Raw genomic sequence first — 26,859 nt, forward strand, 5'->3', positions numbered from 1 at the left:
CGACTGAGCTTCACTTTTATTGAACCCGGAATATTCCTTTAAACTAATACAATACAGCTTCTCGAGACACCTGCCTTCTGTTCAATTCTCTGCACCATGTCTAGCTTTTTAAGCACAAGAACAGGTTCTGAACGGCCCCTTATCTGCATGAGTACCACAGTTTATGTGTGCTATGCTGTAACAGATCTGACATAATTATTTTGTTTAATAACCAGAAAGGGCCTTTGTTGGAATATCTTGTGTGAGATAGCATGAAACAATAAATACATAAAACATATTTGTGTCAGTTCCACAGTGTTTTACCTGAGTTAGCCAGGGCTATAGCTTTAAGAGTGACAAACTCCTCCTTCTCCAGTTTCATGCTCTTGTATTTCTTCACCAGCTGCAGAATGGCATTGTTCAGGTCCAGCAGGCCGGCTAGCTTGGACTGGTCCTCATCCATGATGTAGTCCTCAGCATAGACCAACTTGTCCTCAAAAGACAGCGAGCGATAGACTACACGTAAGATCAAGATCTCCATCCAAGCACTCTGAAGAAGACTCATCTGGTCAGCCAGCGACAGTGTGGAAAACCCTGAGAAGAAATTGAGAGAAAGAGCTTTGTTGGACTCAAACCTGACAATGATGATTGTTCAACCCTCAAATAAACAGCTCTCTTTTCAGTTCATTTTCAGAAGTTTCTGGTTTGCGTTAGTGGATAGCATTGACATTCCAGTGGAGTAGTTCAGAGGAAAACTCCAGTGGGAGCGAGCAGAGGCACCTAGCACGAGCCTTGGCTCTCATCTCCTGCCACGCAGCAGGCCAGCGGGCATCCTGAGGGAGGGCACTCCTTATCTTCCCCAACATGCAGCATGGATCAATTCTTCCCATCACACCAACTGAAAGACTAATTGCTTGCCTCAAACTCCTTCTCTCGCCTTCCCCCATGCTCACTTTTTGCCAATTTTTTCTGTCCTTTTGCTGAAAGTGAAGGAAAGCATGAAATTCATGTTCACTAGTGACAATTGAACCTTTCTATTATGTGGCTGCCTTTTTTTTTGTCTCTTTATTAAAAGGGATGTTTCACCCCAAAAATTACAATTCTGTCATTACTTTCCCTCATGTCAATACGTTAAGTTGTATGCTGTTATTTTGTCAAGGAACCCAAGTAGAAGAGCATGGCAAGATTATTAACTATTATAATAAACATGTTAATTTGGGACTGTTCCAAACATAAAGCTATCATGTAGCTTAAGAAGTCTTAGAAAATAGTGCACAAGTCATATTTAATAATTGAATTATACATTTATGGTGTATTATTCCGTACGTTTAGGAGCTTGAGAACCATGCTCAGTATGATCACTGTATGGCAAGAACTACATGACCATTTTTTTACTTTTTCTTCCACAAAAATAAATAAAAAAATAAATAAAAAACAATCATAGAGCTTGGAATGACATGAATGTGAGTAAATAATGACCAAACATTCCTTTTTTGGGTAAACTGTCACTTTAACCTTCCGGTTTTGGAGAAAAATAAATAAATACAAAATGGAAATACTGCCATCTATGTGTCTTTTAATAAAAACATTTTTTTTATATAGTTTATACAGTAAATGCTTAATTATGTAGAATATTTTCTATATAATATATCTGTTTGAAGCAAATCCATTTTTGTATTTTTTTTTCATATCATAAATGAAAATAAAATCCTTTAAGGAGATTGCAGAACTGCTTCATAGCCATCCATCAGCTCTAAAGGTGAGGGACAGGTACAACAGCACCTGTTGGCGTTGAACGCTGATCTGACCGTGCCTCTACCTTTTTCGTCTCATCTCACTCCTTCTGCTCTTCCAAGAACAGATGAGGCGTCTCTCTTTGTGACAGCAAGGGGGCTAATCTGGGTGGCAGGGGAACGCCAGGAAGGAGATGCTTACCTACATCTGTTGTGGAGAGATGCCATCAGAGGAAATGTGCAATATATATTTTTCTTTTCTTTTCTTTCTTTTTTTTTTTTATATCTTTCTGTAAGTTGATCACTAATGGCAAGGAGCTCATTAGGTATAGATTTGAGGCTATTGTTTATACAAAGCGCTAATTTATTATCCGAAACTGTTAACATCTCTGATCTCATTAGAGGCAGACTGAGTGCTAGTGAGCAGTTGGTGCCTCTCCTGGCTTGCTGCTGCTAGTGTGCTGAATGCCAGTTGGCAAGGCCATCCTCTACTACTTAATAAAATCATCAAAAGGGATTAAGCCAAGAATTTCTTAAGGGGGTCTAACGCAAGACCGCCACATTCTTACAAAGAGAATTGCCTCAATGAAAGGTGGCATTGGCTAAAAATAAGATTCTACATTGTCTCTCCTTGGAGGTACTTGTAATCCTTTAATATTGCTGATAGTTTGGAAAAATACACCAGAATATTCCCAATACAAGCAAATCAGATCATTTTAAATTCAAACGTGTTATAATACTCATTCTAATAATTATACTAAACAATAGTTAGTCATGGTCCTCTAATCTGATTGGACAAGCAGTGTCCCAAGAGTGCTGCTGTTTAATATAACAGAACTGGGATGCTGTCAGAGTTTGTTTGGAACTTGTTTCATTAGCAGAGCAAACATTTACCAAATAACTGGTCATGTTGTATCTAAAATTTAAGTTACTCAATATTAACTGGCAATTTTCAGTACAACAGCACTTGTTTATGTTTTATTATTGCTTAAATAAAACATAAACATGATTCTGAAATGTTTATAACAAGACATGATTTTGTTTTGACTAATTGGCTGCTTGTTTAAAAAAGGATTATCGGCAACTTTCGGTCATTATCTGTCGAGTTTATCATTAGAGTAAGTAAAAAATATAGAAGAGTCAAAGTAATGATTGGAGGCTGAAGACTCAAATTGTATATTTTCTGTATTCATGACATTCCAGTCAGACTGCCAGTTTTTGGTTGGAACTATTTTCATCAGTGGAGCAAACACAGCCAAAATAACATATTGCCATATTGTACAAAAAAAGTGAAAATAACATACTATCAAATGCCAATATTCAGTAAAACAGCACTATTTCTTTTGAGATATTGCTTGCATTTTGACAGTTTGGTTGCATATTTAATTATCAGCTATTATCATTATAGTTTGAATTTGATGGCAACATCTTACGATAAGGTTCTTTTTTAACATTATTTAGCGAATTAGGTATCATGAAATAACAATGAACAATATTTTTTATTTTTTATTTTTTTTATCTTGGTTAATTTAAATTTATGAAAAATACAATTGTTCATTATTCATAAACTATTGTTCATAATCATAAACTATTGTTAGCATATACAAATTTTCATTTAAAAAAATTTATTAGTGTATGTTAAAATGAACATGGCCCACGATCGATACGTGCTCTAAAAGCCTTGTTTATTGTTAGTTAATGTTAACTAATACAGTTAATGTCAACGAATACAATTGTAAAGTGCCTCCAGTTTATCATTGAGTAATTTAAATAAAAAGATGTCAAAGTAATGATGGGGGACTAAATACATGAATTGGATATCAAGACTGATACGGAATTGAAGAGAGAGAGAGAGAGATAGGCAAAGGTATAAAGAGAATGACAGCATTAGAGACCAACAGAGAGACAAAATAAAAGCAGGGGGGCGGGTGGGGGAGAGCTGGTCAGAGAGGGGGGTTGTGGAGAGGAGCGACTGGAGTGGCAGATGGACTTAGCCCATCGCCTAGAGCTCCCCCTGTGCCACTCCCAGCCCTCCCTCTCAGCCACTGCTGTTAGTAAATAATTAGATTTACACATTCCCCAATCTCCACACATCTCTCCGCAGAATAATTAAAAGCCAGATGATTAGTTTATTGAGTGGAAGGAAGAACTTTTTTTCTGCCTCTTTATTGAGGTCCATCAATGATTTTATCAGGGGCTCGTGCTTTTACTGTTGTCATGCCAGTGCAGGCATCCAATTTTTCTTATCTCCCTGATTAATACAAATGGTGTTTCAGGACGCATTAATTAACAGATACAAATCTACGTTCTCATGGCCAGATCGATAGAGAGAAGAAAAGAGCCATCAATGTGAATTTACTGCTGATGATGGAAAAGGTTCTCAATTGACATTTACGCGAGGGCAAACTTTAAAGATGCATTTTCTCCGTCTTCTTTCTATCTGTTATTTTATTTCAAAAAAGAGCTTGGTGGCAACTGTGATTACAGTTCACCTTTGGATGCTTTGCTGCGTGAGCGAGGATCCAAAGAGCCGATTTAAGGCCTGCCATTGTAATTTCAGCAGTGTTAAATGTGTACAGTGCATTCATCCCAAAGGACTTCCTGTAAAAATGGAAGTTTGATGACAAAGTGTAGGCATGGCACTGGTCGAGCAATGACAGTTTGTATCCCTCCTGTTTTTAAGTGAAAATTTCACTTAAAGTAAACAGAAAGTCTAAATTCAGGCTTGGATTGATTTGCAATTGCACTTTAAGTGCACATTCATGGTTTAGGATTTATTTATTTTTAAATTATTATTATTATTATTATTTTATTTTCTTAATTTTAGTTAACAACATTTAATTGCCATAGCTAGTTTTTTTCTTCATAATAGTTTTAAAAAAAGGACAATAACCTTGCTTTATTAATGCATTTATTTATCAGTTTTCCTTATATAATTTTGTAAAGGAAGAAAAAAAATCCATGTAACTTTGGATAAGAGACTCTTTTATTTGGCAGACACAAAGCAGACTGCCCCATCCACATGACACACAGGCATTATCTGATCCACCGTTCAATCTCTAGTAACGTCATCTCAATTCAACTCTCTTAGCCCAAAGACTGGCTTCAGAGCTCTACTCTCTTTCTCTCTCTCTCACTACAGCACTAAAGGGCCTTTTGTCACTAGCACAATCTTTCATTTTCTATATCTTTCTCTTTTTCTCCCAGTAAACTGATGTATTATGTGGTAGAAGGGGAGGAAAGGCTAAGTATGTGGATTGTGGATCTGTGAAGGTTACACCAGTAGAAGGTATCTGTTGGCTGAGGCCTTGTGAAAACTGTAGTGGCTTTTCAGAAGAAATAAGCATTGGAGCAGAGCATAGCACAGACTGACAGAAAGAGGCTGCAGTGCAGCCATGCGCAATTAACCCCTGCCGGGCAGGACTGCTCACCACCAGGCCTCACAGCAACCACCGGCCGTCCGTCTGCCAAATCTTTTCTGACGGCACGTTTACACTGCTGAGAGGGCCCACCAGTACACACACACACACACACGCGCGCACACGCACACGTTGGTGTGGCTATCCTTATGAGGACCCTCCAAAGACATAATGATTTTTATACTGCACGAACTATAGATTCTATACCCTAAACCTAACCTAACCCTGAAAAAACTTTAGTCATTTTTACATAAAAAAAAAAAAACATAATTTAGTATGTTTTTGAACCGATTTGACTTATGGGGACACTAGAAATGTCCTCATAAACCAAATTTTTATCATAATACCCTTGTAATTACCAGTTTATGAACTAAAAACATTTCCTCGTAAACTCCCCCTAGTACCCCCCCGACACACACAGTCAGTCATCCTCCTCCTCCTCAGGGCAGACCTCTCCTCAGTAATGTTATTTAGCCGTCATCTGACATCACAGTCACTAACACACACATACAAACACACTACTCTGTCTCACTTTCTGCAACACCCTTGCTTATTTTCTCATGGTTGCAGGGTAAATGAGCATGCCTGAGCAATGAGAATCAATGATATTCTATGTACGGACCATGCTGGATGTTTATTTGATGGATTCCGACTTCTTCCTGAGCTCCTGTGTGAATCCACCCACTATTCGCTTTCACACGTTGTCATCATGATCTACTTGTAAAATAGTGCTGGGAAGACCAAAGATGAGATATAGTAATATTAGTAGTCCAAGTTGTCATACTGCCTTAAATGAACAGCGTCTGATAATACATGTTGAATGAATAATTATTAAACAATGTATTAATAAAAATGTATTGATGTTAATGTATTAACATAAAATTATTATTATTCCTTATAAGTGACAATTATGACATTATTTACTCACCCGTATGTTGTTTCAAAACAGTATGACTTTATTATATATGGGGAACACAAAAGGAAAAAAATACCAGAAGACCTGGAAGATCCAGGTCTGTGTTTTTAATACAATGAGAGTCGATAGCCACTCACTTCAAAGCTTAAAAAGGACCCAAAAGTTTCATAAAAATAGTCGCTGTGACTCGTGCATCAAATTCCAAGTCTTCTGAAGGCAAAAGAAACAACATGAAATGTAAGTCATTTTCAGAGAAAATCTTGATTCAGGAACGCTATAAAGAAGCACATTCACTGTAGCTTATGTGTTCAAGTGAAAACTTGTCTCGTTTAGCTTTATCTCGTTTATCTAATTACACAATGATGATTCATCGACATTATAGACATCACAGTTTTATTGTCTGTTGACGCCTGATCTTCTGTGAAGCTGCTTTGAAACGATGTGTGTTGTGAAAGGCGCTATACAAATAAAACTGACTTGACTTGACTTAGCGCTAAAAACACATGAACAATGCAAGTCAAAAAAAAATGTGTCTTCCGCACAAAAAATAAAGTCATACAGGTTTCGAATGACATGATGGTGTGGAGATTATGACAGCACTTTTATTTTTGGGTTAACTAAATCCCAAAACATGACAAAATAGATAATTTGAAGCAACATTCTTCAAATAAGACTCTAACACCCAGCCTACACCGGATGTGAGCATCACATCACGGCGAATCAAAAGCAATAGAGCATTATTATCGATGATGCTGTCTACAGTAAATGGGTCCCATTCCATTTTACACTGCACAAACTGCCAATAACATAAATAAATGGTTTAGAACGTACATGTTGATGCATCCAGTGTAGGCAGCCTCAATCCGTTGCGTCACGTTGCCTGGTGTAGACAGGGTGTAAGCTTACAAATAAGCATGTGGTGAAGCCAATGATGCCAAAGGCCATGGGGTGACCGGAACAACAACCATGCCAGTCGCTGTCTGTCCATTTACTGCCCTAGTGAGGCACTATGATGCTCATCCCTCACCAGCTAAACTAACTCACTTCAAAGATCCTCTACCAAACAACCACCCAAATAAATGGAAAATATCAGCCAACAGAAGTCTTGCACAAATCAAAAACAATATTAAAAGGCAAACATGTGTTTGTAAACAGTGGGGTCTTTGGTTTCCCTTCCCCCTCAGTGAGAAGGGAGAGACAAAGGGGAAGTGATGACAGGAACCGCAAACACACAAACTGATGCAGCGCTCCGCTTTGCTTTTATCAGCTCCACAAAACAACACTAGTCAGAGAGAGAGAGAGAGAAAGAGAGAGAGAGAGAGAGAGAGAGAGAGAGAGAGAGAGAAAATCACACATTTTTGGAGGTAAAACACATTAACACTGCCATAGCTGTCCATATCCATTTAACAGTTAAGCAAATATTCACCTGTCAGTGTGAGGCGTGCTGCTGTACAGTGCTTACCGTGACCAAACAAACACTGCAACGGATACTGCTGTCTTTTGCTCTCCCACTCAAAAGAGTTAAACAGAATTAAGTGGTTTTCCCAAGGCCTTTTTATGTTTTGTTTCTCAGTTAGATTTTGAGGAATCCCAAGCACAAATATTTGTGATCCAAACAGAAGACTACTGCTGAGGAATGTTGGAGAAATGGGGTCAAAGGTGATCGATTGTACCATCAGAATATTGAAACCTTTTAAGTCAACATGAAATCAAAATTTACACTATTTAATTTTTCTACAAAAATCGATTATCAAAATCATTATTTTCACATGCAAAGAGCTTTGCGGTAAAATCCTTATTGTTGCCAAAGGTTTGCTGCAGTTTCACCATTATCACTGAAGAGCTGCAAACTTCAGGTGAGCATTTGCGGCACATCGCAAGCTCATTTGCATGTGAAAATAATGAGTGATAAATTTAGGGGTAAATTTGTGGCAAGTTTGCCAGAACATTTGATTTTTCTTGACACACATTTCTAGTCATATTGTGCATGATTCATAGGTGCACGTTATTCCAAATAAGAAAATTGTCTCTTTAATCTTTCATCAAAATATGTTAACTTGCTCTGCCTCTGAAATGACTTCCATTTTCAGCTGACATCACCAATAACTCTAATTTGTCAACCCCTCCCCTCAAATCGGCATGTTCCATTCTGGTATGTTATACCCATATTTCACAATCCCATCAATTCCTGATGGATAAAATAAAGTCCTGTGCTACTTGGAAATACATTACATTATGGAAATATATTTTTTTTTGTAAATGCTGTTTTATGCTCAAGTATATAAAAAATGTATATCACCACCAAAAAACAAAAAAACCCAAAAACAAATATAAAAAAGGGGAATTTTAATTGAGCCATTATGTCACTTGTTACATATGATTAAGGGTGTGTTTCAATCAGCTACCTAGCTCCCTATATCATGATTCCGTACTTTAATTCTAGTGAACAAGAATTTGGTGGCGGGTGCGGAGAAGGCCAGCATCTCCCATGACTGTAATAAAGCATCTATGGCAGAGGCACTACAGATGGACTGACATTAACTATAGTGCCAAAAAGCCATTTACAACAATTAAATATCAATATTTACATTTTAATTACACCTTGTTCGTATCTCTCCCTGGGGTATCTTATGGTTGGCTCTTCACTCATGAAGTGGTATGAATGTGGAGGTGACTGTCAAGGGTTTTGGGTTGAAGCTGGTCAGAGCACAGGATGATATTAATCTCTTGTCTCTCTGACTTTAGTTATTTTGAGATTGATGTGGAATTTAAAGTCGAAGTGTGTCATTTTTGAGCCACTTGTATCACCAAAATATAAAAATAATTAATGTTTTCAAACAGGTATCTTGAACCTTACCCCTGTCATCTATTGGTTGGGCAAACAGCCATCCCAAACTCAAGCCACTGGTTGTCTCTGCATATGAAACTGGGATAAGTAAAAGTATTTTAACAGAAAAAATAATACATCACACACTTCAAGTTTCTGTTGCTTTAAAAAAAATATGAGATTATTAAGCTGGCAAAAGACAAAATAAACACTTCTTTCAATGCTTTCTCATTTGGCCTGATGGAAATGAACTCCCATTATGCCAATTTCCTGTCTATCAGAGGGTTTGGTTTTGCTTCATCCTTGTACTTCTTGTTTTTTGTGCCAATGATTGTAATATCAACAACAGTTTTGTCCTTCCCAATTAGGCGGTATTAGTGTAGTATACACAGAGCTCTAGAGCTCTTCCCCACACCCCTGTGCCGTGGGACCAACATGACTTGCCTAAATCCACACTCCACATCTCATACTGGCAGGGACTCCCATATGTCACCACATGAACTGCTGTTCCATCAGGCACATGTACATGTTTTAAAAATCCCATGAAATCACTTGACAAGTGGAGTTTTAATTCCTGTGTTGTCAATTGAATCCAGGGCATGCTGAGTGACTCCAGCCAGGTCTACTACGCAACCAAATTGGCCAGGTTGCTAGGGAGGGTAGAGTCACATGGGGTATCCTCCTAGTGGTCCGTATAATGTGTCGTTCTCACTAGTGGTGAGTTGTGCATGGATGCCTCGGAGAATAGCGTGAAGCCTCCACACACGCTACATCTCCATGGTAACGCACTCAACAAGCCGCAAGATGCGCAGATTGATGGTCTCAGATGCGAAGGCAACTGAGATTCGTCCTCTTCAACCTGGATTGAGGCAAGTCACTATGCCACCATGAGGATTTAGAACACATTGGAAATTGGGCATTCCAAATTAGGAAGAAAAAAAAATATATATATACAAATATTTTAGTTTATATCACAACAATGAACCATGATTTGCTACTTGTTAATGCAAGGTATTAGAGAGCATTTTATTGGAATTTTTTTGGGAATATATTTGGATACGCCCACGATTGCAAGATCAGTGTTACCAACATTTTTGGTCTGTTTTCCCAGAAGAGGAGGACTCTAAATTGAACATTTGTATTTCTGATCAGTGGCACCTGCAGCAGTACGGCTGTGTGGAGTATTTCACCAATCATGAAATGTGTCCTATAATTGTGTTGGCTGTTTAAAAGAACTAGCAGTGCCCAATTTGCAAATGAATAATTATTTTGAGTTGGTTCTTTTCAGTGAACTGGCCAAAATCAATTTGTGATTCAGTACAATACGCTTTGGTGTTGGTTTTTGCAACAAAAAAAAAAATCTCATGGGGGAGCACGCCTGCGTAGTCACCGAAATAAAAGGTTTATTAGGCAGATTTAGAGGTCTGCATCCTGACCCAGGCCCGATGGGACCCAAGAACCTGACAGGTTTGTAATTAATGATAAAATAAACATGCCTACCAATCTTGTTTTGCGCACACGCTCTCACTCACAGACACGCGTGAACGGACGAGTTAGGGGCCTTTCACACCTTATGTGATTTTGTGCAAGTCAGTTCGGTTTTCTCATTATTTAAACACTTGCTGGATGAATGTCTTTGACATTTGCACCATGTCTCACTTTTTCTTCAGCGTCTCGCACAGGACTGGCACTGTTTAAACACCACGTCAAGTTAAAAAGAATTTCAGATTTTCAAAAACGCACGTTGAGACACCTGCACTCCGTTTAATTCTTTGCGCTGCATCTAGATTATTTTTAGCGCAGTAGTGTTAAGATCTGAACAAGTTCAGGCTGCATAGAGAGGACTGTTGCATTGTTTTATATTATTCCAGATTGTTCTGCACCAGGTGAAGTTTCAGCACATAAATGGTAAGGCAATGCTTTTTTCCCTTTTGCTCTAGTGTACTTGAAACTGTGTATGTTTACTGTTTCAATACTGTTACGAATGTTGCCTATATATGCTTTCATAAAATACAGCTATACTAGGAGAAGATACTAGAAAATAATCGATTTCAGGTCGGGTTTGGGCTTCAAATCTGTCTGTATAGTTCGCGGGATGGGTAGTGTCAGGACACACAGTCTGGGGTTCGGGTCGGGCTCGGGTTTCATTTTAAGGCCTGTGCAGACCTCTAGGCAGATTTCTGTACATACCCTCAGATTAAGTCCTGCAGTCACCCATGTTTTTGATTAAAGATAATTTTGTCAACTTTTAGGGGTGCACTACGATATAGAGTGCCTCAAATCTAACGGACATGGACTAAAAGCCACAAAAATTTAAAACAAAACAAAAAACAATAAAATAAATAAAACTGATTTCATTGGGCCTTTAAAGATGTGTTAGCAAAGTTGCAAGAGGACAGAGCTTAAGTTTATCATCTGGAGCGGGAGTGTGTGTGTGTGTGTGTGTGTGTGTGTGTGTGTTTGCTTATGATTGGACAGTTTGGGAGGGCCACAGGGCAAATACTTATACGGATTCATTTGTTTTCCCATGCTGATCGATGAAGGCACTTATGAGGTTTTATTGACAAACCCTATCTCATCTGGACGTGAAGGAAAAAAAAAACACAAGAAAAAAATCTTTAATAATACATTCTTCTGCAAAACATGGATTTACTCAGAACGTCTGCAATGAATTTACCACAGCATACTATTTATATGCTTATCATTGGAGATTAGATAATAATAATAATAAAAAACCTCTTAGATCTTCCTGATTGAGGCCTGACTGCATGGATTAATTTCATACTCTGGGATTAGTGGCACTCTCAAACATGATCCAACCAGATGAACAGAAACGAAGAATGCCTTGCATTCTCATGCACAGCCAGCATCCAGCATTAATGGCACACACAGACCGACAGAAAGCTTTGCGCTTAAAGCGCACCTTAATGCTTCCGAGACAAGACATTACCCCATTCCATGGCAATGAGCACCTTTTAATTTCTGCAAAAGCCATGGCTGAAAATCTTAATTAATTGTTCCATACTGCTTCAGGGTCATTATGCAATGTAATAAAGGGCGTGTAATTATGAAATTTTACAGCCATTACTGAGGCAGATAGCTCGTATTTCATCATCAGGCGGGCGGATGGCTTTCCGGGCGCATGGCTTCAAGTGATGGACTGCACACAGATCTATCAGGCCCAAACAATAAGCTGGTCAGGCTGGCGTAATAGCTACCCAGAGATGAAGCAACAGATAAAGATAAACTATAAATCCGTAGCACAAACCCAAATGCTTTTTAGCGACCAGCGCGAAAGAGCGTCAAAGGCTTTGATTACTCAATTGGAAATGAAGCAGTGAAGTGTGTATGAAGGAAGTAGTTGGGCTGCAGGAATTTGCATGTCTGCGTAAATGTGCATGGTGAACAGCGAGGCAGTGAGGAAGGATGGCAAATTTCATTTGATTTCTATCAAGGGGGGAACTTTCCATTTAGTTCTATAGTTTTATTTTTTCTGAGCTAATGATACTTTCTGTCCTGCAACCCTAAACCAAACACTAAACACAAGTGCACATTGTTGCCCACACAAACGCAAAACACCATCAGGGTAACATGTGACAATATAATAATGCAATCAATATTATTAACTAAAATACTTGAAAAATAATATAGAACACCCAAATGCCAGCACTGATATCAAAAGTAAGAACCATAACTATTTCCATAAAATATAATGTCACTTATTGTTGTTTTGACCCATAATTTTAACAATAGTTTACTGCTAAATTAAGCTACACCAGGGCTAAACGCACCCCTTACGGTGAGGAAGACTTTCACCTCACACCTGGGGTACAAGGCCCCTAGGGGCATTATTGTGTAAATACTGGGCTAATAGTTATAGGGCACAATTTGTGAACTAACTTGAGTAACATATTTAGAAGCTTACTCAAAATAACCACTACAGAAATGTCAACAATTTCCTGATCATTTCAAACACATTTTGCATTTTACTACAGCTTAAGTATTATATAAACACATTAATCTCTATCATGATTGGTCGAGTCAATGTGAGCCCACTCTGAACATTCTTCATATCAAATCTATTCCCCACACTTAAGAAAAACAGTGTTTAATAGGGGCCTTTAGCCCCTGTAACAGGGGGGCTTTTTACCCCAAATTCTATCCATCCACTTATTGGAATTAATAATTAAACAAAACTGAAAATGATAAATAAGTGTTTTGTTTCAAAATAAATTTGTTAATTTCAGGGATTTTCATTAGCTACATAAATTTGCAACATTTAAAAGATTATACAAATTAGATCAAATTGCCTCAAAATCAACCTTTAGACACCACATGCAAACATCTTGTGGATCAGGATTTTTTTTTCCAGTGTATACTGACAAACAGGTGTTTAGGAAGTCCTGTGGTAGATTTGTTGTTATTTAGTGTTTTGGGAGAAAATAAAATCAATGGAGCCTTTTACCCCTCGGAGCCTCAAGCCCCATTGTACCCTACTTGTATTTTCTTGATATATATATATATATATATATATATATATATATATATATATATATATATATATATTCTATTTTGTATTTTATTTTTTTTACTGTTAATTACAGAGTAAAATCATACTTTTTAAATCAAATGTATTTTTTTTTATAATATTTTACTGTAAATATGTATTGTCTTGTTAAATATATTATACTTTTTTTTACCGCACAAGTAAACTGAATAACCTTTTTACTGTAGCATTTGTGCATTCTTTTTCTGTAAACATGCAGACATTTTTTTTCCGTATATGATTTCCTTATGGGACCACTGGCTGGTCTCCACAATTTCAGGTTTTACAGTCCTTGAGGGGACATTTGGTCCCCACAATAAAGAAAAAAATACTGACCCACACACACACACAGACACACAGGAATTAAAATACAGTGAGGCACGCGCGGGAACCTACAGTACACCATGAGGTATAGCTATTTCTGAACAGAGAGAATAATAAAACAGACTAATGCATGAAATAATCGATCATGATAAACACAAGGACTTATTTGAGGAGTGCCACATTTTATCTACAAAATATGTAGGGGAAAAGAATGAGGCGAAAGGAATATGTTGATGCCAGATTTGTGAGATACAATGGCTTCTCACCCTTAGAAGAACAGAAGAGGTTCTGTGGGAGGAAAACTCTCTATACCTGAGGGACTACTACAAAAATGCAGCTTAAGGTAGATGTTAATACTTGTCCTTACGGGCATTACTGTGAGTGAGTTAATAAATACTGTATTTGAAACAGTATTGATTTTAATTCTTAACATTTTACTTATTGGCTTTTGGCCTTAATTACAGGACAGTGAAGAACTGAACGTGTAGTGGAAGTGCCCACATGACCCAGGCCAGACTGTAAATGTGTGATTGAGTTAAAATTCTGTTATCAACCAGTTCTCATAAAATCATTAAGCTTCATAAAATATCAAATTTATATTTCAATGTGAAGTATATATTTTCTAGTGATCTTCCAAGGAGATGTTAGGAACAGCCTCAGTCACTACTGACTTTCATTGCATCTTTTTTCCAATCAGTGAAAGTGAATGGTTACTGAGGCTTTCATATTCCCTAACATTTCCTTTTGTGTTCCACAAAAGAAAGTCAAATGGGTTTAGAACAAAATGATGGTGAGTAAATGGTGAAAGAATTGAAAATTTTGGGTGAACTGTTTCTTTAAGCTTAATTGCGTCCAGGAAGAGCTGCCTGTTTAACTAACTGCCTCATCCACTGCCTTCCTTGTGCACATGGCTGTACACATACAGAAACACACAAACCACAGCAAGGTTATAATTCCTCAGAACCAACAGACAGCTCAAATCAAATCCCATTTTCCAGCCTGCTTACCCTCTGATGGAGATGATGCCGCCTGAATGGATATTTTGGGGTGGGGTATCAGGGGCGGGCCAATGCGAGCCTGTCTGTGAACTTTGCATGAACCTCTAGAAAAAAAAAATTTGTAATATGATGACAGTCCTGTTCTACCTCCCAGTAAATTTGCTGTTGGAGATGAGAGCACAGGCAGGGGGGATTGAAATAGAGTTTGGTTTGTATAATTACGTCCATCTATCTTTATATTCAAGCAGCATATCACAAATTGAAAATACTAAAAATTGACTGTTCATTCTGATGGTTAATGATTGGCGGAGACACAGCAATGATTTATTGGTTACTTACTGATGTGACACATTTGCATCTTATTAGATGGAGATTACGAGTAGGCCCTTTCAGACTGCAGGATGCGGCCCTCCACAAACTGCCTGATGGATTGATTTGATTTGCAAATGCAATCAAACTAATAAGAGGGAAAAACGAGCAATAATGCCTTGTTTTTTCAACAGGCAATCACACAGGGCCGCCCCCCGCTGGCTGCGGGACAGACATAGGGCCTGATGGGCTGGTAAGTATACAGCACTGGTGAGAGGGCAGAAGGATACTGTCACAACTAGTCAGCTCTCTTTCAGCCTTTATATAGCAAACGTGTTCTTCATAAAGATAGACAGGTAAGGGGACAGATAAACACAGACACAATGCAGAGCTTTGTCATGTGAAAACAAACGTGTCTCATGCCGTAGTGCAAAGCATGATGCAAATGTGTCTTCTGTCAGTTGCATTTGCAACAAGCAGAGGCAGATGTGTTTGCATGCGTGGTATAGGTTGGACAATGTGTATTGCATCAGATGGACAGTCACTCCATACTCAGTGGTGCATAGTGTACAAAAAAAAAAAAAAACACATATCTATATTAATTTCAAGGAGGGATTCAATTTTTAAATATGGTGAATAATGATCACATTAAGTCATCCATCATGTGATCTGAACACATAATCAATGAGGATTTTCCATAACAAGGAAATCACTCCTGAACTCAAACAATATAATAAGGCAAACAGAGTGAAATGATCTTAATATACTGTATATAGCTCGATCCCACACATATGATGAAATAAAAAAATCATTGGGGGAAATTTCTAGAGGAAAAGTGAAAAATTACCTAAATCTAAAACTGAATTTTGTTACCTAAACAAAACCATAATCTAGTTTAGATGTTGTTACGCTACTCTATTCATATTTTTAAGTTGCTTAGGCAAAAAAGCATCAGTCATAGTACTAAAAGCTAAAGTAAGATGTACTAATTATGCAGGACATTGCAGAAATGTTGGATCTGGATCACATTTAGAGGACTTTGCTTTACTTGTTTAAGTTTGGTCAGTTCAGAATGTTCAAACTGCTGTTCAGGCCTAGTCCTATTGATACATTTTAACATGTAAAGTACTGTGAACACATTCTAATGTGAATGGGTGACCCAGTGAAATTCTCTGAACAGAACATGTCTGTGTAATTATGCATGGATGTATTTGAGAAAGTGTCTTTTATTCTTCAGGTAATTAATCTATTTAAACCATGTAGGTTAAGTAGCTGAGAGAGAGAGAGAGAGAGAGAGAGAAAGAGAGAGAGAGAGAGAGCGAGAGAGAGAGAGAGAGAGATTGATTGATTTTAAACAAAACTTTATTTACAATTCGCCAAATCACACATTATTCTATAAATTCACATCATAATTATTAGAGGGAAAAAAACATTAAATTAAAAACAAAAAAATAACGCATCATCATCATCGATTTTACACAGACCTTCCCAACTACACCATTTCAATTTAAAAGTACCAAGATCACACATAGCTTTGTAAAATCTGAAATCAATCAAAATTCTTGCTTTAAGTAACGATTTAAAAACAAAAATAACATCATCATTGCTTTTTTGCTCAATTTTGTTTTTCCTACTCATGTATATTGCCAACTTCGCTTGTCCCAAAATAAAATTCAACAATTGAAAAACAGCTCGCTTTTTTTGATCATATTTAAAACCAAAAATAAAAGTCTCAGGAAAAAAAACACTCTTTAAACTTATTACACAGTCTTTCTACCATTTCAAACAAAGGTTCAAGTCTGATACATTGCATAAAAGCATGAAACACGGTCTCTTTTTTTAAACAAAAAGGACAACCTGAGTTATTCTTCGAATCTAAAATGGAAATAAAAGAATTCACTGCAACCGCTCCATGCAAGATTCTCCACTGTAAATCTCCTGTTCTTTTTGATAATGGTGGCTTGTACAACACTCTCCATACAGGTCTTACCTCATCACCCAACTTTAACACAGCACGCCAGGGGGTATCAACTCTATTATTCAACTTTTTTTTGTTTAAAACGAGCACACACATTTTATACAGTTCTTTCCCAACACATGAAAAGAAATCAACAGATGAAAACTTCCTTTGTTGAATAAACCATCCCGAACACTCTTCAATTTGTGGTTGAATTAACAAACAAGGAAACAAATCTTCACTATCAGGGATATTAGTCCCTAAAGAGAATTCCTCCAACATCAATTTTTCTTCAACCGTAAATACTTCTTTTAATTTATTCAGATAACGAGAAACTGAACGAACAGATCGAATTCCAATCTTTTCAGTAAAAGTTTCTACATTCTGAAAACCAGGCCCAGTTAAACACAATAAATGATTTAAAACATAAATTCCTGAGTCCTTTAAACTCCTACTAAATCCTGGTAGGAAATTGGGTGCAGATACATCTAGTCTTGCATTAAGTATCAAGGGTTCATTCAATAACCAAAAAATTGAGTGAAAATTTTCAGTCCTTTGAATGTGAAAAAGATTCCAGTTCTTAAAAAGGTGTTGATAAAAAAACGGCAATTTCGAGAGATCCAAACACTGAGGGTCCATTAGAAAAAGAGATTTGTCCATTCCGAAATTTCCAACAGTCTTAAGTAGGGCACAACTGATTGCCCTCCAACTCACATTCATCGGTCCGTCAAGAAATCTTTGTAAAAAATGTAGTCGGAAAGCTGCAATCCTGCTCTGTAAGTGAATCAACCCCTGGCCTCCTTATTCCTTAGGTAGAAATAAAATACTCTGTGGAATCCAGTGAAGTTTGTCCCAAAAAAAATCAACAAAAGCTGCTTGAATTTCGGCTATTAGTTTCACAGGAGGATCAATACAAACCAGCCTGTGCCATAACAAAGAGGCAACCAAATTATTTACAATAAGCGTTCTACCCCTATAAGACATGTTGGGTAGAAGCCACTTCCATCTATCTAAACGTCCTTTAACTTTTTGTAAAACACCATCCCAATTCTTTTGTAACAAATTATCATCTCCCAAAAAAAACCCTAAATATTTCAAACCCCACCTATTCCAACACAAACCTTCAGGAAGTCTTGGTTTCCCTTCCTTCCAATCTCCTAATAAAAACGCTTCACTTTTTTTCCAATTGACTTTTGCTGATGACCATTTTCCAAAATCCTCTATCAGTCTAGCTAAAACATGTATATCACTTTGTTTATTAATTACTATTATGAGATCATCAGCATAAGCTGATAAACAAAAATCAATTTCACATAAAGGTATCTTGAAACCATCTAAATTCTTCCTGATTTTTTGTAAAAGGGGTTCAATGACAAGAGAATACAACATTCCAGATAACGAACAACCTTGTCTAATACCTCTTTTGACCTTGAACGGAGCACATAAGCCACCATTAACTCTTTCCCCGCCAGCGTTTTTAAAAAAAAGTGCTTTTAGGCAAAAAAAACGATTTTATCTTCATTTGTTCTTTTTTTATTGCGACTTGAACAGAGGTAGGTTTTGTCAAAAAACAACATTTCAGACAAAAAGCTGAGAAAAAGGCATGTTTATGTCTGATATTTTGAGCTTCTCATACTCCACTTCTTCATGTTTGAGACAATCGCAGTCTGTTTCTTTGATCAAAGAGTTGCGTACTCTTTCAAAACATGCGCAGGGGTCTTCCTTACCGTATAACACCTAAAACACGGAAACCCGGAAAATTCCGTGTTTGGCGGGGAAGCGTTTTTTCATAAAACACGGAAAATTCCGTGTTTGGCGGGGAAAGGGTTAATCTTAATTATACACTCTATGTCACTATAAAGAATTTTAATCATGTTTAGAAAATTCTCATTAAAACCAAAAGCTTCTAAAATATTCCATAAAAACTCATGCTCAACCCGATCAAAAGCTTTTTCTTGGTCAAGAGACAACAAACCACAGTTGATATTAAATAATTTGGAAACTTTTATAGCATCACTAATCAAAGAAATATTGTCAAATATTGACCTCCCGGGTATACAGTATGATTGATCTGAATGGATCACCTGTCCCATTACCTTAGTCATTCTCTTAGCCAACGTTTTAGAAAGTAATTTATAGTCACTGCACAGAAGTGATACCGGCCTCCAGTTCTTGATCTCCGAAAGATCCCCCTTTTTCGGAAGGAGAGTAACTACTGCCCTTCGGCAACTCAACGGCAGCCCACCCTTCAGCAAACTGTCGTTGAAAACCTCTAGAAGGTCAACTCCTAACTCCGACCAGAAAGCCTTCAGAAAATCCACTGGAAGCCCATCTATACCTGGAGCTTTCCCAGACTCCATATCATGGAGTGCCTTATACATCTCTCCCAGGGTTAGGCTACATTCCAGTTCTTCACTGGACTCCTCTGAGATCTTTGGTAAATCCTCTAGAAAAGGAGATTTTCCTTTTTTTTCCGGCTTGAGTTCACTTTTGTACAGGGATTGATAAAAACCATTGCTACATCACGAATCTGTCTGGGATTATATAACAAATTTCCATCCTCAGAACGTAGGGCATGAATTAAACGTTTCTGCCCATTTTTCTTCTCATGACCAAAGAAATACTTGGAAGGGGCATCCATTTGGTCAATATTTAAAAAATGAGCACAAACTAAAGCACCTTGTGCCTTAAACTCTAACAGCTCTTTAAGTTCAGCTTTTTTCTTCAAACAAGTTTCCAAAATATTACTATCACCCGAGGATTGATACAACTTTTGTAAATCTATTAATTGTTTTTCAAGAAATTCTACAGAACGATTAAATTCTTTTGTAACATTCCGAGTATATTGTTGTGTGAATTGCTTTATTTGTACCTTTCCATAATCCCACCATTGCTGTAAGGATTTAAAAGACGTTTTCGTTTCTTTAAAAGATTTCCAAAAAAATGTAAACGATTCAATAAATAATTTATCATTTAAAAGACTCGTATTAAAATGCCAATAAGCACTTTTGGATTTCACTGAATTTAAAATAAACGTACAACTTACCATACTATGATCAGTAAAAGACAAAGGCGTGATAAAACATTTGTTAAATAAATTTAAATGATGTTTAAATACATAAAATCTATCTAATCTCGCCAGTGATATATAATTATCACGCATGTGTGCCCATGTATACTGTTTTTCATTACCATTTATCATTCTCCAAATGTCACATAAATCAAATTTCTCAATCAGATGAATTAACCTCTTACGTGAAGCCATATGAGGTTCAACATGATTCCTGTCCATATCCAACTCAGTACAGTTAAAATCACCACCCAAAAAAAGAAAATCTTCAGAAACGCAATCTTTTAGTGTTGCACAAAGAGTATCCAAAAAAAAGTGTTCTTTCTATAGGTGCCGTTGGAATATAAACACAAATAAAAACACACACAACATTTTCAAAAGAAGCTCTAACTTTTAACAGTCTGCCTTTCACAACTTCAACTACATCATATGAACTTGGTTTAAACTTTTTATTAAATAAAACAGCCACCCCACCACTTATATTGGAGTAATGACTTAGAACGGATAATCCACTAAATTCCTTCATCCAGTCAACCTCATTCTCCACACTACTATGAGTTTCCTGTAAAAAAGTTATGTCTATATTTTTCTGCTCAATTTCCTCAAAAATATATGCTCTTTTCTTTAAATTGTTCGCCCCATTAACATTCATAGATGCAATATGAATTTCATTCATAAAGAAGGCAAAGAAAGAGAAAGAACACAATACGCCATACCAACAGGAAAAAATATTCCTTTTCTTCCACTTATACAACATCACTGTTGTGAGCGATATTTAATTTCCTCACTATTTTCTTCAACCTATACGCTTCTTTATTGGTAAATGAATTACTAGCCATCAAACTCTTTGCCCGATCCACAAATTGTTTCAAATCAGGAAAATATTCTTGCACTTTTACACCTCTTTTATTTTTTGTTGACCTGAGAAACAATTTAATGTCCTCAAGATCATAACTACATACATTAAGTTCACCCTGCGAAAAACTCTCACTGCATTCACGAATCACTGTCACTTTCCGTCTCTTGAGTATCCTCATCTTGTAGTTCAGTTGTCTTACTGATTTTTGCATCTAGCACTTTATTTTTCATCTTTCTTTTTTGCGGTGTCTTAAAAGAAAACTGCTCTTGTTCTGGTGTCAACTGTGCTTCTTCAGCCATTACAGTGATTTGAAACTCTTCACCATTTGCACCTTTTTTGCTTTCTGAAGGATTAACCACCTTATCAGAAACACTTAAAACACTACTTGTAGGTAAATTCTTAGGAATTGGATCTGCTTGTTCAATCTGAGATGAAGCTACTTCAGCCTCAATTTCTACCGAAGGATCTACCACATTCTCCACCACTACCGAGCCTTCTTCTTGAACATCCATATTACCTTCTTTTCCATCATTTTCCTTACCCTGTACAACTACTTCATTACTTTTTTCTCCCTCAACATTTTTGGTTGGGCAATTCCGAATTAAATGCCCTTTATTGCCACATCCAAAGCATTTGACTTTACCAGTCGTGACAAAAATTGAATAACTAAAATCCTCAATACGAAAATTCAAAGTTAAATCTAAATCGCCGTCATCCGGAATTATCATGTATACGAAGCGCCTAAAAGAAACGATATGCTTCAATAACGGCGATTCGCTACTGATTGGGATCTTTTTTATCGGTGACACCAATTTACCATAGCACGACAGCGCTTGAGTTAGAATTGCATCACTAACAAAAGGTGGTACATTAGAAATTATTACCTTTTTCGCTGGCACAGAAAGTGGTAGAACTGAAATAAATTCCCCATCGATGACAATTCCCTGCTCAACCAACTCATTTGCCTTGTCTACACTATCTAGAAAAACTACTGTCGCATTGTTCATTCTAGACGCGGACAAGACGCTAGAATGTCCAACTAAAACTCCAACGGCCAAACAACATGCCTCAATGCTCACAGCTGATGCTACCTTAATTGCGTGGCGTCTCGTGAGTGTATTCAAACCCTGTGTTTGTTGGGCCGCCATGCCTCCGACTGACGGACAGCACGTACCCGACCCTCCAAATAACTAAACAAATAAACAAAACAGACAACAACACCAAAAAAAAAAAACAAAAAGAAACCAGATAAGCAGAAAAATAGAGTAAAATAAACTCACACCGCTCTGCACCACGCTCACACACCCTCGCTCAACAGTCACACCGGAAAACCAGACAGAGAGAGAGAGAGAGAGAGAGAGAGAGAGAGAGAGAGACAGAGATGAAGATAGAGTGAGAGATCAAAGTATAGAACGAGAAACAGGGTCTACATATTGACACACACAGAAATTACAAATCCTAGAGTAATCGGGTAAAAGTACACTCAAGCTTGATTCAGACAGTTGAGTCAATGATGCAACAGACTTGAAAAAGCATTATGAAGGCATAGAAAAACAGAACAAATCGTAATCCTGGATACTGTGCTGTGATTATGTTCAGAGTCAACTATAAGCTGACTAGGCCTTCTCCCTAATAAAATTCTGCAAGAACAACCTTGACAAGGAAACTGCTAAAGACGGCACCACACTAGCTGATTTTTCCAGTGATGTTCAGGTCGAGCATAATTTGCAAAATCGCCGGCAAGTAGGTGAGAGACGGTGCACGCATTAGCGACTGCCAGGAGGAGGTTGTTAATCCAATGAACAACAGGACCCTGCTGAGTCAATGGCTTCAAAAAACTAAAAATATTTATTTATATAGCCAGGGTTCCCCCCAAGACAGGTTGGTACCAGACAGGCTGGTTTGAGTATTTCTGGGAATTTCAAACAAAACAGTCTCTAGAATTTACTCTGTTGTTATTTCAACGAGAACCACAAGACACCATTGGACAAAATCTAGTTGTTTGGAGTATGCAAAAAAAAAGCTTAAATGAGCCAAAAAAGGTTGATTTGCTCATCTTGGCCAGTTAACTTGTACACTCATTGACACACATCTTTGCTCTGTCTGTATAGCCTTTTTCTGTGAGTGTCAGACTTAATTTAGTGTGTCTCACTTTGCTGAATGTATCAGAAGTGAAACCCCTGCTAAAAATGAAAATTTGATTTGCTAAAAGGAGCTTAGGGCATCTATTAATCAATATTTTCAGTGTGTCAGGCAGAGGGCGGTGACAGACAAGGCCACATTTAGAGATTGGTTGGAGTAGGGATATCTGGTGGGGGTTGGGGTGTCATGAATGGGTTTTCTCCTCTCATCTGGGCGAGAGAAGAGGAGGAGGGTCCCAAAAACACATCTGGGAAAAGCACTGGCAGGCACGCCAGCATCAGTGTGGAGGAATATGGGTCTTCACTCCAGTTTGCACATAATTATGTTTACATATGATTAGTTCTTCCTCCAGTTGGTTCATGGAGCTAATGAGACAAAACTAGCAGCACATTCAGTCAAAATAAGACTGGGGTGAGACAGAGGGAGGGAAAGAACTGACAGAAAGAGAACAGAAATGAAGGGCGAAAGGTGGCATCAATTTCTCACAGAGTGCATTTTTTATGTTTAAAAAACTAGGTACTGGAGTACTCAGAGTACTTTTTTTTTTTTTTTACTTTTTAAAATTCTATTTGAACCATTAAAGGAACATAACCCATGAGATTTGATGGTGGCATCACAGGTAAAAAGCACAAACAGTGTGTGAAATGTGCATTATTTCACTGTTTTACAATAGCAAGAGTGATCATAAGACCTCTATCTCCAGTGTGCTTTTCCATTCTGAAGATTAGGGGCTGGGAGAGGGCTCATGGAAAAAGCAAACCTATGCTTTAGACAAATCCCTTGCTCTCGCCTCGCTCAGGTCCTGATTAAGACATCTCCCTGGCCGCCCAATGCCTGAGACTGAGCAAGAATAAAAAAAATAAAACACACAATCTAAAACCACACAAGCAGTGTGCATAGCAGCAGCCTTGGGGCAGCAGTGTGCATACTTTTCCCTGAAAACTTCATTTGCTATTGTCCGTTTACAGAATGGCGCCACTAAGCCCACATACGCAGGTTGGCCAATAATGATGACACCTCAATCATGTCTGCAGATTGCATGGAGAAAGCATCTCCTGTTTTTGCCTTAGTGAGGTTTCTGAGAGAATGTGCTAATCCCACGCACAGCTCAACATTTGAGTAGGAGTCTCGCTACTATAACTAGGTTCCTCTCACTCCTTCTATTGAACCTATTACGAATGCATTGGCCCTGACAATTGAGGCAATGAGAGAGAGGGCAGGCCAAGGGAGAGAGGGACAGGAATGTGTAGAGAGAGCAAGAGAGAAAAAATGGAGGTGGCGGGGGCAGAGAAGGCAGAGGAATGAAGTGAAGTGTGGCAGTACCTCGTATCTACATAAAAGAGATTAGAGACGACAGGGTTCCATTTTACAGCTCAATCATATTGTGTAAGCACACGCTTATCCACGTGACAGTGAAAATTGAAAGGGAAATAAAAAAGAGAGAAAGTCCCTGAGATGGCACCAAGAATGGGAGAAGCACGAGCAATTTCAGGTAGTATAAAGGGCCTCTAATATTGAGAGTCGTGTCATGCTAAAAAGCCACCGCTGGTCCATGCACCAGCCATCCTTGTAGCCCACTCGTCAAGTCAAGCGCGACTGCCCACCATTGTGTACCGCTGTGTTACGATAAGGCATGTCACAACTGCACAACAACACATTTTCCTTTATGTTTATTTCTCCTGGCTAGTGTGAGGGGGCTCTAATTCTATTTGCAGATACAAGTGGTTTTGAATGGGCTTTCTTTTCTACCTCCATTTCCACAAACATTTACACTTTCATCCGCCCCCCACATTGTGACACGCAGCTTAAATGCTAACATAAAATTACAGACTGAATACTTTAATCTGGCAAATGAGATTCCTCACCCTAATCCACATTATGTTGTTTGAAGGCAATTCTGCCTTTTTTCACTCTCATATTTAGTTAATATCACATTTCCAAATCCAGCTGTCTCCTGAAATGCCTGGCTTAGAGGAAGCCGGTGAAGGGACAACGATGGGGTTGCCGTGTGTTTGTAAACCCCCAGAATGGCATATCAAATATTTTCACGGCCTATATGAGCATGTAAATGATCAGATGGAGAAGGGGCAAAGCCTCCGCACATTAAAAAAGCAATCAGAAAGGAGCACCACTGGTGTAGGGAGCTGCTGTCGAGGCGTCTTTAACTCCATTCCGCAAAACACAGACTGCTTCATTATCCGCCAGCTCTCTGCAGCGGCAGCTCCAGTAATACTGAGTGATGTTTAAATTAGTTTACAATTTGCCTGCTCTTCGCATAGGACAGATCGTAAGCGAAGGCGCTCAGAAATGTCAGCAGCGCTCCTAACCACCGTTACAAATTGTTGCCCGTACGCTGCACACCTAATGACTTCAAATTAGCTTCTGTGCGAGAGGCTGACAGTTTGTTACGTCTGTTAGCCACATAGCCGCCGTATCATGAGCCATAAATTGGCGTGGGCTCTCGGGGAGAATGGAGGCCTTCATCAATTTGATTAAAAAAAATTACTGTACCATAGAAACCACAGAGAAAACTAGTCTGAAAAGAAAGAAATGCAGAGATGCACGCACACACTCATACTCAGCTTGAAATGGAAGGGTTGTGGATGAGTGGTTAGGGGAGGTTAAAAGGGGGCCATTTACAGAGCTTGTCCGTTGTGTGTGTGTGTGTGTGTTTTTTTTGTCTGATTGTGTTCACTTAAGGTTAAGGTTGGTATTTTGCTGGAAAAAAAGGTCATTTTGAGATAAAAAATTTTGTGAGGATGAAAAATACAGAGAAAGAGGAAGAAAGAAGCCTCGAGTATGGTGGCAACTCTGACCAACGGTCACAAATCCATTCTTTACACTGTATCTCGCTATAAGATCACTTTCCTTTGAAACCAAATTTTTCATCAGGATACAGTGGCAATCAGAGGAGGAGATGCGTGAGGAGGAAGAGATGAGAGCTCCAGGAATGCCTGCTCCGGAGATGAGGGGCTCCATCGTCTACAAACACACACAGAATTGCCTGCCGAGGTCTAATCATACAATCATCTCTCTTCTGCTGAGCAATCGCTCCCACTCTGATGCAGACACACAGAATGTAAACTCAAGCGCCTAACACACACTGCCAATTGAGAGACCCCTCTGTTTGTTTTCTGAACAGATGCAGTCTATGAAATGAACAAACACACGTGGACATAAAAAAGACAAAAAAAGAAAACCAAAAAACTATGAATGTGCAAATGCATACACACAGAGAAGCAAAAGTTCCTATTGACACTGAGGCTATTGCATAGACTAATATATATATATATCTATATATATATATATATAGATATATATATATATACACACACACATCAATTAGTTCCGGTCCTCGAATCGGATTCTTCTGACACCATCAGCACTCGGACACTTCACTATGTGTTTCACTCCTCTTGTGTTTGTTGTCAAAACTAAAGTATAATAGCAGTGCATATGTGTTAAGAGGTAATGTAGGCTATTTGTATCTTTTTACATACATTTTTGTTTTACATTACATATGTTAGCCAGCAGGTGGAGGCAAAAGATAATTTATGTGTGTAATATGAGCCAGTTTGTGATGTGAAGTGAATCCATTAGTCATTGTTTATATAGAACAGCGCTCCGCGATCGCTCGTATTACTAATACATTACTAAAGCTAGGAAATAGCTTTAATCTGCTTTAAACGAACAACTTCAGCATTACGGCTCATCACAGCTGAGAGACACAACAGACTGCTTGATTACAGAACTCAAGGTGCTTACATCTTACCAGAGTTT

General features: G+C 38.0%; 1 protein-coding gene across 8 annotated transcripts in view; it reads right to left on the reverse strand.

The window, feature by feature from the left end:
* The window catches only part of LOC127662839 (estrogen-related receptor gamma), a 242,487-nt gene that overhangs the window by 8,099 nt on the left and 207,529 nt on the right, over positions 1–26,859 (reverse strand). For all 8 annotated transcript variants that reach the window (XM_052154211.1, XM_052154208.1, XM_052154213.1 and 5 more), the window contains one exon: positions 304–573. In XM_052154211.1, the coding sequence (XP_052010171.1) occupies positions 304–573 (270 nt within the window). The remainder of the gene's footprint in view (positions 1–303; positions 574–26,859) is intronic.

This window comes from Xyrauchen texanus, chromosome 22 (genome assembly GCF_025860055.1).
Source record: "Xyrauchen texanus isolate HMW12.3.18 chromosome 22, RBS_HiC_50CHRs, whole genome shotgun sequence".
In the NCBI taxonomy this organism is placed as follows: Eukaryota; Metazoa; Chordata; class Actinopteri; order Cypriniformes; family Catostomidae; genus Xyrauchen; species Xyrauchen texanus.